The sequence below is a fragment of the Bacillus rossius genome, chromosome 2 (assembly GCF_032445375.1).
Source record: "Bacillus rossius redtenbacheri isolate Brsri chromosome 2, Brsri_v3, whole genome shotgun sequence".
Classification (NCBI taxonomy): domain Eukaryota; kingdom Metazoa; phylum Arthropoda; class Insecta; order Phasmatodea; family Bacillidae; genus Bacillus; species Bacillus rossius.
The window spans coordinates 89,286,376-89,303,708 of record NC_086331.1 but is presented as its reverse complement, the minus strand read 5'-3'; the positions used below and the strand labels follow the sequence as shown (position 1 = coordinate 89,303,708).

The following is a 17,333-nucleotide window of genomic DNA, read 5'->3' as shown; positions in this document are numbered from 1 at the left end:
GGGATGTGTGAAGTGTGTGTAATTTTTGAGGCCATGTTTTGGAGAGCCAAATTTAAGTGCATGGCGAGGAAAAAGTGTGCAAGCCTTGTTGCGCGAATGAAATCTGCGCGGCCATGTAATTTCGGTGTATGGTGACTTGGAGCACACTCATCAAGTGGCGTGCACGACAGAGGTTTCTTCCAGATCCACAATTGTAGGCCCATGTCCTTGTGTAGGCCCCCTGCCAGAAGCTTTAAACCACAGCTGTGGGACATCCACTGATTTAAATTTTGCAAAAGCTGTGTGTAATTAGCAGAAACTGGCTTCTGTGTTTGAAAGATTGCTACTGTAAAATGCAAATGAATTTAAGGGGTGTTACACACTTTATATGCGCATTTAAAAAGAGATTTCCATTACGTTTGACCAGACATTGAACTTGAATTTTCTGTGGTCTGTAACAAGCTAGCTAATGCACTCTGTCCCCACTGGACTAGAAATTTTTTTTTAATGTTGCAAAAATAATTAAAGGCTTTAAATGTAATTTAAATTTTTTTGCTAGGGATATGGCAATATGTTGTTAGGTGATGTTAACGTAAAACTATTTTATATAGCCACATTTTAGATTGCACTTTTTTATGTAGTGTGTTTAATTATTGGCCCACGCAAAATGCCGACATTTATTTGATGAAGTGAGAAATGTTATACATCTCTCTTAGTAGAATGCATAGCCACAAATTTTAATATATTGACGCGTAGATGCTTCGGAAATAGTCTTTCAAAACTTTGTCTTGCCCATATGACTGGGTCTGCGACTGCCAAGTGCCTATTGTTAATGAATGTTACGACAAAATAACCGTACTTCCCAATCCGTCAATGTTCGCATTCGACTAGGAGCCTTTCCCGAACAGCTATTTCCAGTTTTAGTGAAAATTTTATAATTCACTGTGGATTTTGTCAAGCAGAATGTTCAGCCAATTTGGTGCTCAGAAATACCAGTTTGGTGCTGTTGTATGAGTTGATTGCATACTGCAAGATCCGTAGCTCGTCCCGTTGTCATGCTTCCGCTTAGCACAGACAACGATCGTGAATTGCTTGCCCTTATATACTGTTTGCTTCCTCATCCATCACTGCCTCAGAATTGTGTGAGATACAGGCTGCATAATTCTCATTCTGTCTACTGAACGAGCTTTATTGCAAAGCGTTGGGATTCAGAATGCAACTTTTAGACCAACCTTTCTTTCTTTCTTTCTTTTTTTTTTTTTTTTTCAGTTGTGACACTTGAACATTGTCCACAACTGCATATAAGTATGCATTTTAAAAGTTTCAACAGTCAGGAATGTTTTTAATTACAGAAACCTTAGGGAATGAACTTCATTGACATTAACTTATTTTGAAATCGATAGTTTTTCCTAATAAATGGAAAATACCCATGGTAATACCTATTCACAAAAATGGTACTAAAACGTGTCTTTTTACCATCCAATATCTTTACTTAATGGTTTTTCTAAAATTTTTGAAAAAAAAAATATTCCATATTTTAAATTTCCACCTCAGTAACAGATTAATTGCAATCAACATGGGTTCAGATCAGGGATGTATACATCTACAAATCTAATTACTTTCCTCAATCCTATCTATAATTAAATAATGAACAGGGTACAGGCAGATGCCTGCTGTTTCTACATAGCTAAGGCCTTTGTTACTGTTAATCATACTTTACTACGTGGTAAGTTATTGAATTTTGGTTTAAGTGATAATTATGTTAATTGGTTTTCCAGCTATCTTAAAAATACGTATAAGTTTTTTTATCCATTAACAATCACAACTCCTCTTCATTCAATGTCAGTTCTGGTGTTCTGCATGGGGTACACTATTACCTCTACTCTTCAATATCTTTATCAATGATATTACTCAGGTCCTTAATCACTCTACTGGTGTACTCTTTTCTGATCTTAAAATTTATGGGAAAATTATCACAATTTATGATTGCTTATTAATTGAAAACAATATTAATGAAGTCAATAACTGGTGCAAACTAAATTTGATTATACTTAATAATAGAAAAATTAACATAATATATTTTACCATGAAATATCACCCAGTTAAATATGACTATAAAATAGAAATCACTTCAATCTCTAATACCTCCTTTACAAAAGATCATGGTATCATTTTAGATTACAAATTATTTTAAGCATGTAGATTATTTATACTCTAATTCTGGAAGAACCCTTGGTCTTATCAAATATATCACTTTTAATGCACCTAAATCATATCCTATTATTTAACTCTATTTGGCTTTGATCAGATCTAATTTAGAATACTGCTCAATTATTTGGAATAGCATCTCATCGAGTAGTCTGTTCTTTTAGTTATATATTATAATTTAAATATATACACTTTCGTATATTATTTTCAAAGTAAATTTTTTATTTTTCTCTTAGTTATTCATATATGTTCTATTTTTCTTTCGTTCACTTATATCTTAACTATTTTGGTTATTTTAGTGTTTGTATTGTAGTGTTTTAGTGTTTGTCTGTATTTGCTGTGATCACTGCAAGTATTTTATATGTTGGCTTTCCTGAGTTGGCCAATTGTGGATGTGCCCACCTGCTGTGTACTTTCCCTCCGATTGTGCTTGCCTGTTCTTGGTGCTGACTGGGAGTTTGTCCACATACTTGCAGTGATAACTTATTCTCTTGTCTGTAGGTGTTGTGCCCACCGTAAATTTCCATTTTACTGTTGGTGGGCATGTGACAAATATAAATAAATAATATAAAAATTAAATGTTTTCAAGTTTGTTATTGTAAGTTTTATTGATGTTTTTCCAGATGGCCAAATCATATTGTAATTTAAGTCTTACCAGGGCTAAATAAAGAGAAATAATTGAATAAATGATGAAGTAATGAATTTAATTAAAGCTAATATTCTATGCAATTAGGAAATCAACTGGTCAGTATGATGATGGATTATAGTTTAGTGTCAAGTGTGACATTTATAAATTTAATGAAGGGAGTGATAAAGTGGAGAGTTATTTAACTTATAGTCATATCTGATGGGGTGAAATTTCCTAGTGAACATGATGATATTTGTTTGTTTTTTCTGTATTGAGAGCGATAAGATTGAAGTTACACCAATTTGAAATTCCAGGAATGTCAGATTGGAGTAGCAGGCAATCATGAAGTGAAGTTATTTTTCTGCAGATTTTTAAATTATTTGCAAATAAGTCAGGAGGAGTAATTTATAACCGTAGTGATTTCATTAATAAAAATGGTCCAGTGCGTACATGAGTCCATAAATTTGCAAAAAAAAAATTCTCTGCCTGTCATTACAGACCTAATCCGGGTGGTTTGCAGTAGCTTCTAAAATGTCCTACATGCATATTGATTGAAACATGCAAAATTTTTTCAGACAGTTCTTTCTCGGCTACATGCAAACAAATTGAAACTGAGATTCAAAAGGGACTAAGTGCCAAAAATCATATATTCATACTTATTCCATCAAAATGTACTATGTACCATGCCAAGTGATAATCAAAATGGAACTAATACCAAACCTTTGTATCTGTTGTAATTTCATCAAAATATATTAAGTGCCATGCTTACTGATATTCAAGAGGGAATTTCCTCAGGTTTTAGGCACTTAGAGCCTTTGGAATTTCTATTCACAATTTATGTTTAACATTGTGTGATCTGACCTTTATACAAAAGTAGAAAACAAAATCTTGCCAAGGAAGTCTGTATCATTAATATCAATCTAATTACAAAGTATAATCAGTTAATTTTAATATTAATGAGTTTTTTTAACATTTATGTTTGAGGTCTTTGCATCACACATTCATTTTATTTAAACTTAACTTTAAACACTCATAGCAGAAAAATAAATAACTGGCACCTGTATGTTCAACATTTTTTGAATAGTAATTGGGGACAGTGATGATTGAGTGATCGGATCACTCGCTTCTCACAAAGGCAATCCAAGTTTGATTTTCAGCTGAGTGAAACCTGGAATTTTAGCAAGCGGAAACATGGTGGACGTTGCTTTGAGCTGAATGGTTTTCTTGGGGTACTTTCATTCCTCCCATCTGTCCATTCTGTTGCAGCTCCAATTATATTACTTCACACCTTGTCTTTAACGACCTAGGGTGTCAACAAGACACCAAACTTTTATTCATTCATGTTCAATTTTGTATTTATATATATTATATTTTATTTTTATTATAGTTTTATATTTATATATATTTTAACATTTTGTATGTTCTTTTTTGCAGGGCATATTCCATCATGGATTCTTCCCGTGTCTCCACCTTCCTCATCTCCATTCTGCTAATTGTGTATGGCAGTTTCAGGTGAGGCATTACTTAAGGTGGTACAGCTAATCCTATATTTGTTTCATCAATATTACGATAGCTCTCGGTTCACATGTGTTGGCTCAAGAAAAAATAGCTTCAAAGTTTTGATAGATTCTATAATATAGTGTTTTTTTTTTAAATTACGGTATAAGTCCTACATAACAAGGTTTGATGTACTGTTGATTCAGATGTACAGAAAATAATATTTTAGGCAGTCTTGGCAGCAGTCAGGAGAATCACATAGCAATGCCATCCTGTTGCCAAGTACTCCAGACCTTCCACGGTATCAACCTTGATTATTTACATCCTCAGGAGAATTCAAACCCTCTGTATTATAGTCTTAAGTGTACACAAACAATATTTGACAGATATGCAGTCACTTACACAGATGTTAAAATTTATAGTTAATTATGGTAAGCATCTATTTTTTCCTTGCTAGTCAGAATAATACAAATGTACATAAATATTACCTTTTACATTTCATTTACTTGGTAATATAAACATTTTACAACAAAATATATGTGGGTGCATATTTTTACAGTAACTCTATAATCATGATCACTATTCTGCTGGGCTCACTAACAAGCAGGTTAATTGACTACGGAAAAGAATTTATCTCTGCACTTGTGATGTTATATTTCTTAAGTCTAGGCTTAAAACCATTATGCTGGAAGCTAAGTCTGTCATTCCAGCTCTGAAAGCAGTTGTGTCTAATGGTTGACAAGCTACACTTTAGCATCAACACATTAGTATTACAGATATTCTTTATGAGAGTGCAACTACCAACAACATACATCAACCACAATGCTTAAGGCGATTGGTGCACAGTAAAAATGATCACCCCTCCGAAAACAATAAATTTTAGAGCAGTTGATCACTAAAGTGTCTAGATGCTTCTATAAGTCGCTGTTATTGTGTAAGGAGGTCAGGAGCGTAGTTCCAGTGCCTCAGTGGCGAGATGGCCTTCGTATGTGGATGTGTCGCGCTTGCTCTACGGTCTGCCATCTATGAGGAACTAGCAGAAGCTTGACGATAATATCTCGGTCTCACTCCACACAGCCGATACAGTTTGGTCGTGGGCAAAGGAGAGGAAGGTTTATCAACTTTCTTTTTCACCAGTCCTTCGCTTCCCACTAAAGACTGGAGGAGGAAGGGGGGGAGGCGGCGGGTTGTGGCAGTGGGAAGGTCGGTTTTGGTTGCACACGGCTAGGATTAAATTACCTTTGCGAGTATAGTTCGAGGAGTTGGATCGTTGTTTAGGTGGTCAATTCTACTTGCTACTGTATTATTATACCACATTGTGTAACATTATTAAAACTGTAAGCTTTCCCATGCCTAAATCTACAATAAATACATTATATAAAATTGTAAATACAGAGTAGTGGCCAGCAGCGGTTTTCTGTTCGAGTTCCGGCGCCGCGACCGGGCAAGTCCGTTTGCACTGACAATAGGTTGTGGTATTGAGAGAATATCTTAAAATTAATCTAAAGAGATCATTACTGTGTGGTTTGAGCAGGGATTCACTCCGGAGATACCGGCCCATTTCCAGCCCCGAAATGTTCGGGATATAAATTTCTTAAACCCGGGATTTTCGAGATTGAAAAAAAAAAGATAACATTTGTTTGAAACATATAATCACTCACTTGAAAATAAATAACTTTTACCTAGATAATTTTATAAGCCACTTTCACTTCTCAAAGCAAAAAAATTCCCCTAGCCACACTTACTACTAGATAAATATTAAGTTATATGTATAGCTATAAGATTTATATATTGTAACAATAGTAATGCAGTTTTTATCATTTTTAAAGGTATTCTTTTTTGACTGTATAAAAGAAAAACTTTACATGGCGCATAGTGTAATTTTCTAAAGAAACTTATTTTGTAAAGCATAAACAGTTGAAGATGCATCAGCAGTGTGGAGCCATTTCATGGTCGCTAAAGATGGTAAAAACATAGTCCAGCTATACCGAAAACCTTGGGAGGAATCACTAAAGGATTACACACTCATCTATCATAAAAACATGACACAAAAGAAATTACTCCAATGCTGTCCTTATTTGCTGGTCATAATGGTGATGAACCGCCTTTGAAACAAAAATTTAGTTCATTTTCTAACTCTTTTGTGAAAACTGATTCTCTTGACGATGTTTTAGCCCGAATGATAGCTATAGACGGCCTATGTTTTAGTGGGTTTGGAATTTCAAAAGATTTGAGATCGTTGTTGATATATCAAATGTTTTTTTTGTTATCTGACTGCCGTCGCATAGTTGAATGCACACCAGCTTACGGTACAAGGGGTCGTGGGTTCGAGTCCAAGGTAAGGCATGGGTGTAAAATTTACATACGGTTATTTGATTGCTTATGGAATTATGTAGAGATGGCATATAATGAAAATTGACCTATGGCTGTAGGCTTTGAGCCGTAGGCCACCCCTCATTAAAAAAAAAAGTTTTTGTTACTATGCACCTTGTTGTTATGTAGAAGTCAAATGCTTACTCAAATTTATAGAAATGTTAATTTTTTTATGTGAAATTTGTTGTTTGGCTCATTAATTATATATAATCTGCGGCTGAAAAGGTAGGCCATGTTGGAAAATTGTTACAACAGATTCTATTGATGCCGATGTGATTTAAGGTGTTTATCACATCCAGATACATGTTAAATAGTATAATAACTTTTCCTAAAACACCATTTTACTATTTTATATTCAAGTTAATGAATATTCAGGTTATTTATTTTTGACTTTACACACAGTCTCCTATATTCGGTTGTAATCTATCCTGCTAGTTTGCTCTCATTGGCAAGCACGTTTCCACCTTACCACTAGATGGTTGTTAGTGGGCTTTCTAGGCGTCCCACATGCCTTGAGACTCGGTACAGCAAGGAGCACGTTGTCACACTATAGATCACTCACAATTGCAGTTAAGATGGTTTTTATTCACACAGCTTGTTACGTGTGGAACTCAAGTAGATCTCTAACTGTAAAACTGTAAAAGTGCCAACGGCAACGAAATTGGTTTACGGTGGACCAGGGTACCCCGTGACCTAGACTAGAAGTTAATCTCGTCGGTAGATTTTAAATATCTGGCTACGAACTTTGTTACAGTTTGTTGTATACAAAAATAAAAAGATGTTGCGCCAATTTTAGTTTTGTTTTATTTTTCAAATAGAATGCACAGACAAATCCAATCACTTTCAAAATAGGTTGCTCACTCATTCAACACATATATTCGCCTGTCGAAAAATGTTCTTGCAATGTTACAACTTAAATTATTAATTAAATCATTTTACCACCCGGAACAGGCCTCTAGGATTAATAAATAGGTTTAGAAAGTGAATTATGATGACGGATATTAATAGATCAGTTGCAGCAAAAAGTTGAAGTCCTTCCAGCGTTGAACGGAAACGACTGCCAATGTTCGGTGTGTCATGTCGGCCGGAAGCCTCAGCATTACCATTAGACGACAGTTACTTAATATAAATGAACACGGAACAAACAAAACACTTCAAACTCTTAACAATAATGTGCATATATTCATGGCTGATTAATAATGTTTATAGTAATACTTAATTAAGTACTATTTTGGTGCGAAATGCAACAGCTTGCGGGGTGCTTTATTTAGGTGGCGCATTGTGCTGCTCCGTCCTTACAGACTACCTGAAAACATGATTGCACTCGTGGGACTGGACAATGATACAAGAAATAGCACTTTATTGCTTTATATAAAAATAGGGCTATGCAGCACAGGCTCTATGCGCTTCTCTTGTGGGACGTCCAAACACACGCACACATACACTGGTTTCTGGTGGCGGGAGGTTTGAAATAGAGGGTTCTGGTGGGTGGAGAGAGTGCGGGAGCCTGAAGCGGGGCGAGGCACATTGGGCTTAGGGAGGGCATAGTCATGGTCAACGTCACAGTGAGTTTACAAGAAAAAACTGTAATTAAAAGGTTAAATGTGAATTTTTTTATTAATTTTTCATATTTTAAAACATTTTTCTCTAATGTGTAAACAATTTGTACTTACAAGATCTTTGGAAAAAAACAGGAAATTTTATTACTCAAATTCTATGGCCACCATGAAGAAACTTAGGCTGTGCAGAACTGAGTTGATCATGCATAATTCAGTGTAGATACAGATAAGGAAAAGTCAGGGATTTTAAAATTTCAATGGGAATACACGGGATTCTCAGGGAATTTAGTAAGTGAACATATTTGATATTTAATTTTTAATGGGAAATCGTGATACCTAAAACTAAGGTAATGACATCATAATGCAGAAAAATTGACATTTTGAACTATCTGCAGAAATTTTTTTGATTGGAGACCAACAGAGTGTTGAGTTTGATAGACAAATTCCAAACACAGATATTCATTCAGTTACTGGACATAAATATTTACAATTGTTTTTATGATTTTCTTTTTTTATTGTAGTTTGTTGTTTATGCTTACTTTAATAGTTAACCAATGCCTCTGAAACACTTATGATATGTGGCCTGTTGTTTGTTTATGGCACACAAACTAAGACCTATAGTTTACATAGAGAGACTGTAATTGAGTGTTTTTACTTGAGCTTGCACAAATTGTTTGTAATTTTTTTTTGTAATTTATTAACTTTAAAAATTATTTTAAGGCATATAAAATTGTTGAATTTCTCAGGAAAACATGGTAATTCTATCATCAAAATTATGTAGTCTCCATGAAACTTTGATTTTCAGGCAGTAGGAACATGTAGACTGGGCACAGCGGCCGTAGTCAAACGTTGTTACTAGTGATAATTACACTTTTTTAGCACTTGGGTGATAGTCGTGTGTGTGTTTTAATGGGAGATGGAAATGTGGAGTGTTTGTTTATAGGTGATTAAATTAGCAGTGTTTACCGTAACTCATTTGTCATTTTGAAGAAATGTGTTACTAGTTCTGTACATAATCTTTCATGTGTAAAAGAGGTAATTAAAGCAAATGTTAGTGTTGTATCTCCTAAAGGTAAAATTATAGGGTGGATGAATGAAAGAATATACTTTGATAAGTTATTTTAATTCATGTGTGCTTGTGGAAAGGGCAAGTTGGCAACCTTATTTTTCTTCCTGCGGCATGAAGGTCAAAATTTTCTTTTGAAGCCATGGAAGAGAAGATTTTGTCTGTAGTTGCCATTGCCAGCAAGTCACATGGAAATGGTGAGGGGAAGAATGAATTTGTTTGCAGTAAAACACATGGCATAGTGTGTTCCAGCTTATCTAAACACTTGGATTCAACTTCAGACAATTCATGCCCTGTCTACAGCTGCAAAATTTTTTTTTAAAGTAGCATTTTATATTTTACATTGTACTAGCTGAAAGAAATCACTTAATGATGACTTTCAAGTGTTCAGATTGGCTGGGCTGTTCTATAGTTTGCACCAAATTTTTCTTCATAACACGTTCTATAAAGTTAGATTACGATTACGTATTCACTGGGAACTTACAGAAGTTTACATACCATGATGCTAATGTAACAACTGTTAAATAAATCTAACAAGAGAAATTGAAGTATAGAGATAAAGTATGTATAAAAATAAAAATTAAATTATAAGAGTGTTTATGTGCTGTTTTACATTTTAATCTACTGTTAATTACTGGTTCTCTTTCTAGAATGACACTCAGGACAACTTTTTTAAGTTGAATTTCTACTATATTAATTTTTGTAATAAAAATTATAATTTATGTACCTACATGTTTTTTATTTATTACATTTGTTGATTTTTTTATTTTATTGACATATATCATGGTTGTTTCTCTTTATGCTTACATCCCCAGGTCCCTGAACATGGAGCAGGAGGCACGGGAAAGGGAGAAAGAGAAGGAGCGAGCCCAAAGCTTGTCCGGGTTGTTGGCTACACCAACTTCATCTGAAAATAGTTGGTTACTTTCTTATATTAATGTTAAGGGAAGTCTAGTTGTAGATTGTTTTGTCTTAAATAATATTTGGCTATAATATTAGTATTGCCTTTTACTATCTGAGGATATGTTAATGAAAGACCGAAGAATCTACAATCTAGTCAAATAGCCATTGTGAAAATGGCAGAAACAAGCACACTAACACAAAAACCATATACATTTATGGCAAACATTGATTAGGATAATAAATTATAGTCTTTAAAAGATCAACGAAGAAAAACATAAAATTTCACGTAAAAATAATAAACACGAGAAGACCCTAATCTGAACACAACAACCGTTAATAATCACTTGTGACAGCAATCACAGTGACAATACCTGTAGTAGAATTAGTGCTGGTAAATATAAACTTAATAGCACAACTGGTGTGATGTTTTTAAGGGGCAGCAAAGTTGAGCAACAAGTGGTAGCTTACCTGCCATTAAATGGTTAACCATAAAGCTATCATCACTACTGATACACCTTTGCAGAATTTTCTTGCTGGCCATTTCATCGCAAAGGTTGAGGCATTTCTTAGGCTGTGCTGTCAGCTCTTCCACTGCTTTCTTGAGCTTTTCCTTCAGTGACTTTTTCCAGCATAGTCCCTGTCTGGGCACCATATTGGCTTGGTATTTTTTCACCCATTAAATGTTTAAGCACAAAAAAATAATAATTCAACAAATGTTTATAATTAAACATTTATCAAAAACCAACCAAATCAGAAAATATAAAAACAATCACCACACAATGAAAATCCAGACACAGAGGACACAAAGAAAATAAAAAAAAATGTGAACAAGTCTTTCAGTACTTGCCAGTGATGTGTAAACATCTATCCTCGGTAACGAGCAAACTCATGTGTTCTCATTTTGTTCGTATTGCAAATTATTAATATAAATACACTCATCACTGACTCAGGAACATTGTATGAATTCTGTTTTCATGTGCTTACCGTATAACATTTTCATTGCTCTTTGCTAACCTGTTCCTCCTAGCATCGCTGCCGAGTACATTGCGTAAAGATAATATGCGTGGAGGCGTAGTTTCATATTTTGACGAGGTCGATAGTTTCAGCATTTTTCAGTGATAAAGTAGGGAGCCATGGTTTAGTTTGCTATGTTTTGGCAGCATATATCTGTTTAATATAATTCAAGTTGTTGGCCTCCACTTGCAAATGTGAATCTACCAACCACCGTTGTGTCAATTTGTTACCTCTGCCCATAGTTCCAAACAGAGATAACAACTTGCCCGCTCCCTACTGGGTCCTATGCGTCGTGATGCAAAATCCACAAACTCCCCAAGTAAATACAAATTTAAATGGGTCACATAAAGAAGTTACATCTATACCCTTGTTTACCACTGGAGCAGGCAATAAAATTATATACGTACTTAAATTTGCAGCATTACCAAAAATGAAGAAGTCAAATGCATTTTGTGATAACTCTATAATTAAATAGAAACCTTCAACGCTATACGCAGCTACATTCAATATCGCGTATAAAAAAATTAACAACTTACAAAATTCCACTTTAACAGTTACCAAATTCATGTGCGGTAATTCATAGTTCAAGTCCCCGCACTTTCTTGCAATAATAATTATTACAAAATATTGATAATATTTAAATACACTTCTTTACAGCTTTGCTATAACTAATTACCTATAGTTTTGAGGGCGTACCGGTGTTGAGGTGAGAATATCGGTGGAAATTAATGGGCGCCACCATGTGAGTGGGCACGTGGACCCGGCTGAAAGACTCTAACTCAGGGCGTTACGTGGCCCGTGTGCGGCGAGATATTAGCCCTCCAGATGTTATACGCAGCTCCTGTCCCTAACTAAGCCCGCTCTCAGCGTCTGGCACGCTTCTAATTACCGCAGTGGGCTCTCAGGGCGTCCCACACGCTGCTGACCAGGTTAGGGACCCACGTGGCCCCCCGAACACAAAACACGTAACACAGTTAATTGGCTTTTATTCTACTCACGGTACACGTCCTTACACGATCCTCCACTGATACAACTATAAAACGCCCGAGGCACGAATCAGATTAGGTGAGGAGGCGAACCACGCACGTGGTCGCCTCAAGGCAGAGACTTGTCCGCCCTCGGCCGGCGGGAGAGAGAGACTGAGCTGAGCTCATCGCTTGCAGGTGGCAACATGGCGCCCCTTCGCGCCGAACACAATTACCATTACACTTTGCTGTAGCGTGCCCCGGGTTACTATTATAAAATACATAAATCCTTTTACAATAATTATTAAATTACTTCCATGTCCAGACCGTCTGTAATAATTACTTATAAACATAAAACAGGGTTCAAATGAGTTTCATGCTAGTTCCTCCGTTGCCCGCTAGGGAGCGTCCTTGTTCGTGCTTGGACTTATAAAATAACCAAAGATCATGAAGTTATTAATTAAAAACACATACAGTAGAGCACCCCTCAACCGGAATCATTGGAGGGAGGTCTATTCCGGTTATGGGAAAATTCCGGGTGAGGGGAGTTGCGGTAGGGCCGGCCTCCCGGCCTCCGAGCCGGATGAATGACCTTCATTGTTCATTCTAGCAAGCTGGCAAGCTGGTGTTTCTTATCTCTGTGGGAGGGTGCCTGCGTGAGCGAAGAGGATGTGAAGAAGATTCGGGGGAGGTAGTAGGACTACAGCTGCAGTGTTGTGTTACTTCTGTGTTGACGTGCTAGTGATTCACACTTCCTGGAGAGTGTATAGTCACTGCCACGCACAGTTTACATTTCACATACACAAGAATAACACTTCAAGCATCTCGTTTAAAAACACAGAGATAGAGAAATACAGGTAAATGTAGACTGTTTAACCATATATTAACGTATAAATATGTAAATAATACATATTTGTACAGTAAATTATTGTCTACAAACTGAAAGCATCACACGTTGGAAGTAAATGTTACTGGCTATCACGTGTGTCAGCGTGTGTACTCTCGGGCCGGCCGGAATTTTCCGTTTACTTGACATAGTGAAACAATAAAACTACTTATAGCATAAACATCTTTATAGTAATTCACGTCCGACGCGAAAACCAGCGGTGTATTTACGCAATGCGCGGGAAAGACTGGCTATAATTAGCTCTCTGACAGACGTGCGCGCGCGCGCCTTCAAGACATGTACAGTCAGGCAAAAGCAAAAACGCCTCGTTCCAGTGCGGAAATGTTTTAATTTTTTTTGGAAAATTAGTTCCGGATATCGGGAGTTCCGTTTGTGGGAATTACGGTTGAGGGGTGCTCTACTGTACATGCATAGCCATCGTTACACTGTTTTGGGGCGGAAAGAAAAAGGATTACAATATTAATTAACATATTTAGGGGTGCGGCGCACTGCATCTAAGCGCCCTCTTGCCGGGCTAGAAACACACGCACACAGGCACGCACGAGCGGGAGGTTTGAACAGAGATGGTGGTTGGGCGGTGTCATATTGGGCTCAAAGGGGCCGCAGGTCCGGACGACGTCAGTTTCTACCATAATACTGCAATGGTTAATACATTATAAAATATATCTATACGCCCCAACCTATATAAAAAAATATAAGATAATTACTGAGTTGCCTTATGAGTATTATACATGAAATCATCAACAAAACAAACTTACATAAAATACAATTACATCTGATCTCAAATTTTGTAACACTTATACATTAAATGGGAGCTCCCTATGCGCATTACGTTAAAAAGTTTTTTTATTAAAGTCATATTTAACGCCGTTGTGTGTTATTGTTTCTTTAGGGCCACAGCTTCATTAATTAAAAAAAAGGACACACTGTTTCTGAACGTGTTCGAACGGGTTGCAAAAAAATCACGCGACAGTTTCTCGCCCAGACAGTTTACTCAAATTTTCCCTGCTAGTAGATAAATCATTCTCGCCCGCACACAATCTTGCGCGCTCGCAGTATCGTAGAATTTGTGCTAACATCTTAACGCGCAGGCAGTATCGTAAAAATTATGTCCATTTCTAGCACATATTTAGCGGTTCCTCTTGCAAGCTATAAATACGGAAAATATACGACTCACATTAAATTCTTCTCTTCAGTGCAGACAAGGCCAAACCACCAGGGCTCGAGGCCTGGCCGACATTTTGCCCTCGCGCAGCCCAGCACGAGGCACTGCAGAATGGGTGCAGAATGGGCCCATACCAGGCGCAGTGCCGCCAACAGCCGAGGAAATGCAGACCATGATTCACCAGTAAAGTCCAGCACATTTCTTCCAATACATCTTCGTTCCTTCGATTTTCACATGCGTGCCAAAAAGGTCAAAGCCTGCGGCACTCCCCGCGCACACCTGTCGCCTGTCGCTCCCAGCTCGCAACTCCCAGCTAATCGGCACTGCCCTCAGCGCCAGTTCATCACGCGGCCATCCGCGGAACTACAGCTTTAAGTTCAGAACTCTTCAGTAAAAATAATTACACACTTGTTTTTTGTTCAATACATTTAACGTCCTTTTTAAAGTCTATATTTACATCAAAAAATTATCTTTTCAATCCCAAAAAAAAATATACTTATTAAAATATTCTTTCTCCTATAATCTTTATAGCTCTTGGAGCTTCTCGAATATTAGCGGCCTTCGGCATGCCTCTGACGGCCAATATTGATATGCATAAACTAAACTCAATTAAAAAGGCAAACAACTATAAACGGCTAAAATAAATGAAATAAGTGAGTTAACAAAATAATTTCTAAAAAGTAAATAAATCTATGGGCGTATAGACTATATAAAAATAAGAGCACGAACAAAAATGACTAAAGAAAAAACGGGATAAAAGTGGCACATGCCACAAATTTTCCATAAAACTAATGTTAAGGCATGTTTGAATTGTAGCATGCTAATGTTGTTCCGAACTCTTTAATTGATTACCTTCATATAAACTGCACTAAGGTCATTCCTTGCCAGATCATCCAGCCAAGATACACATTGTTCACCCCACCCTCTCGATTTGGATGAAATTTGGTACATGGTATCTTTAGAGAAATATAAGAACCCATATTTTTCATTTTTGGAATATTGGCTCTAGTTAGAAATTTAAAGCCCTTCAAAGTTTCTTTTTGTTTGGTGGAATTTTTTTAATCCGTAACCAAAGTTGAGTGACACATCTTGGTTCAACTTACATTTGTAATAACAATTATTAATATAGAATCATGAAATTCACCATACTTATTCAGAATTTTATGTAGATTTCAAATATTACTTGTAAAATGTAATTAAATGCTAAGAAGAAGTTCGTCAATTTATGTTAGAAGTGTAAAAAAATGAATTACCAAAAATTGTAAACTTCAGTTCAGAAATCCTATTATAACTTTTTCCTATAAAGCTGTAAAATCTTGAGCTTGGTACCATTAGAAAGAGCACAAAATTTGCTGAATATTAAATTAAAATGAATTTTTACTGAATATTTTGTGTATATTTAATTAAGGGTTTGTTAAATGCATCGTTATTTTAATGGGTGCCTCAGGCACCTTAACACTTACTAGTAAACTTATGATACGAAACTTGGACACAATATTTAACGTAGAATGCTTTAAAACATTGCAGAGCATGAGAAATAAACTGCTAAATATAATAGTTGCTTTTCAAAAACCAAAATTTCTGAATGCAAATCACATACATACTTTCTGCGCCTGCCGCTAGAATTCGCTGCCTTAATCGTAAAGATTGTTTGCCACCATAAAATGCAGATAGGAATCAGCAACACAAAACAAACAGAAATTTTGAACTATTAGAAATGGCTGAGATAAAACCTGGGCTTTGAACCTGATTTTCTATAAGGATTTTATTAAAATACTGCCAATCTTTTTAAAAATTCTCTAAAACCTTAATACTGTAAAGTTTCTGCAAATTTTAGACTTATACTTTTATAACATTACTAAAATATCAACCTAAAACAGTTTTAAACACATATCCTAACACCAAGTATATGTTTCATACTTGCCAACTTTTACGGTTTTTTCGTAAAATGTACGAAAAACGAAAAATTTTACGATTTTACGATTTTAATAAATATTTTACGGATTTATTCCCGGAACTCGCAGAATGGATTATTAAAATATAGATTATATCGATATACCTCATAGTATCGATTAGGTATTGCATTTTACAACTATCGATTAATTGAGCGTATGGCTTTAGCTACACTATCGTTATCCTTGCCAGTTTTACCGCCATATTGTTTGTTAGTAAACCTTTGTGCTTCGTGGTGGATTTTAGTTACGAGTTTTTCTTTCTTTGTGAAATGCGTATTTAGCTAACTTACGGAATGAGTGGCGTTAAAAAAACTCTGTTACTGGCAGTGTTTCCGTAAAGAGTACTCTAAAGAATTTCCTTTTATTTTAAAGTCGGACAAAATATTGGAATATGCTTTCTGCACTGTTTGCAGGTGTGATCTAAATATTTCTCATGGCGGTAGAAGTGACATATTAGTTCATATGAAATAGGATAAACATGCGAGCAATATTCAAATCAAAGAGGACAGCAAGAAAATCAATACGTTTTTCACAAGCAGTGCAAGTGAATATAGCGTCACACGAGCCGAATGTCTGTTCACTTTTTTTTTAATTGAACACAATATTCCGTTAAGTGCAGCTGACCACGCAGGCCCTTTATTTCGGAAGATGTTTCCTAAGTCAGAAGAGGCACAAAAATATGCATGTGGCCGGACGAAAACAACGGCAATCGTTGAAGAAATGGCTAACGGTACTAGGGATGTACTTGTTAAGAATTTGCAAGCGGGTCCATTCTCTCTCGCAACTGATGGTACAAACGATACTGACTCAAAGTTGTACCCGATGGTCGTGATGTATTTTGATAGGGATGTGGAAAATATAGTGTCTTGTGTTCTGTCTCTACCAGACTTGCATAGAGAATCTACTGGCCAAAACATTGGAAATCTAATATTAAATGAACTGGAAAGTTTCAACATTCCTGTGAAAAATATGATTGCGTTTTCAGCTGATAATGCAGCAGTCATGATGGGTCACAAAAATTGTGTTGTTGCTGTCTTAAAAACAAACAAGAAAATATTTTTGTAATGGGTTGTCTTTGCCACCTCATTAATTTAGCTGCCGAGAAGGGGACTGC

General features: G+C 36.0%; 1 protein-coding gene across 2 annotated transcripts in view; it reads left to right on the top strand.

The window, feature by feature from the left end:
- LOC134529443 (signal peptide peptidase-like 3) overlaps nt 1–17,333 on the top strand; it is a 151,100-nt gene that overhangs the window by 20,140 nt on the left and 113,627 nt on the right. For both annotated transcript variants that reach the window (XM_063363544.1, XM_063363543.1), the window contains exons 3-4: nt 4,250–4,327; nt 10,126–10,226. In XM_063363544.1, the coding sequence (XP_063219614.1) occupies nt 4,250–4,327; nt 10,126–10,226 (179 nt within the window). The remainder of the gene's footprint in view (nt 1–4,249; nt 4,328–10,125; nt 10,227–17,333) is intronic.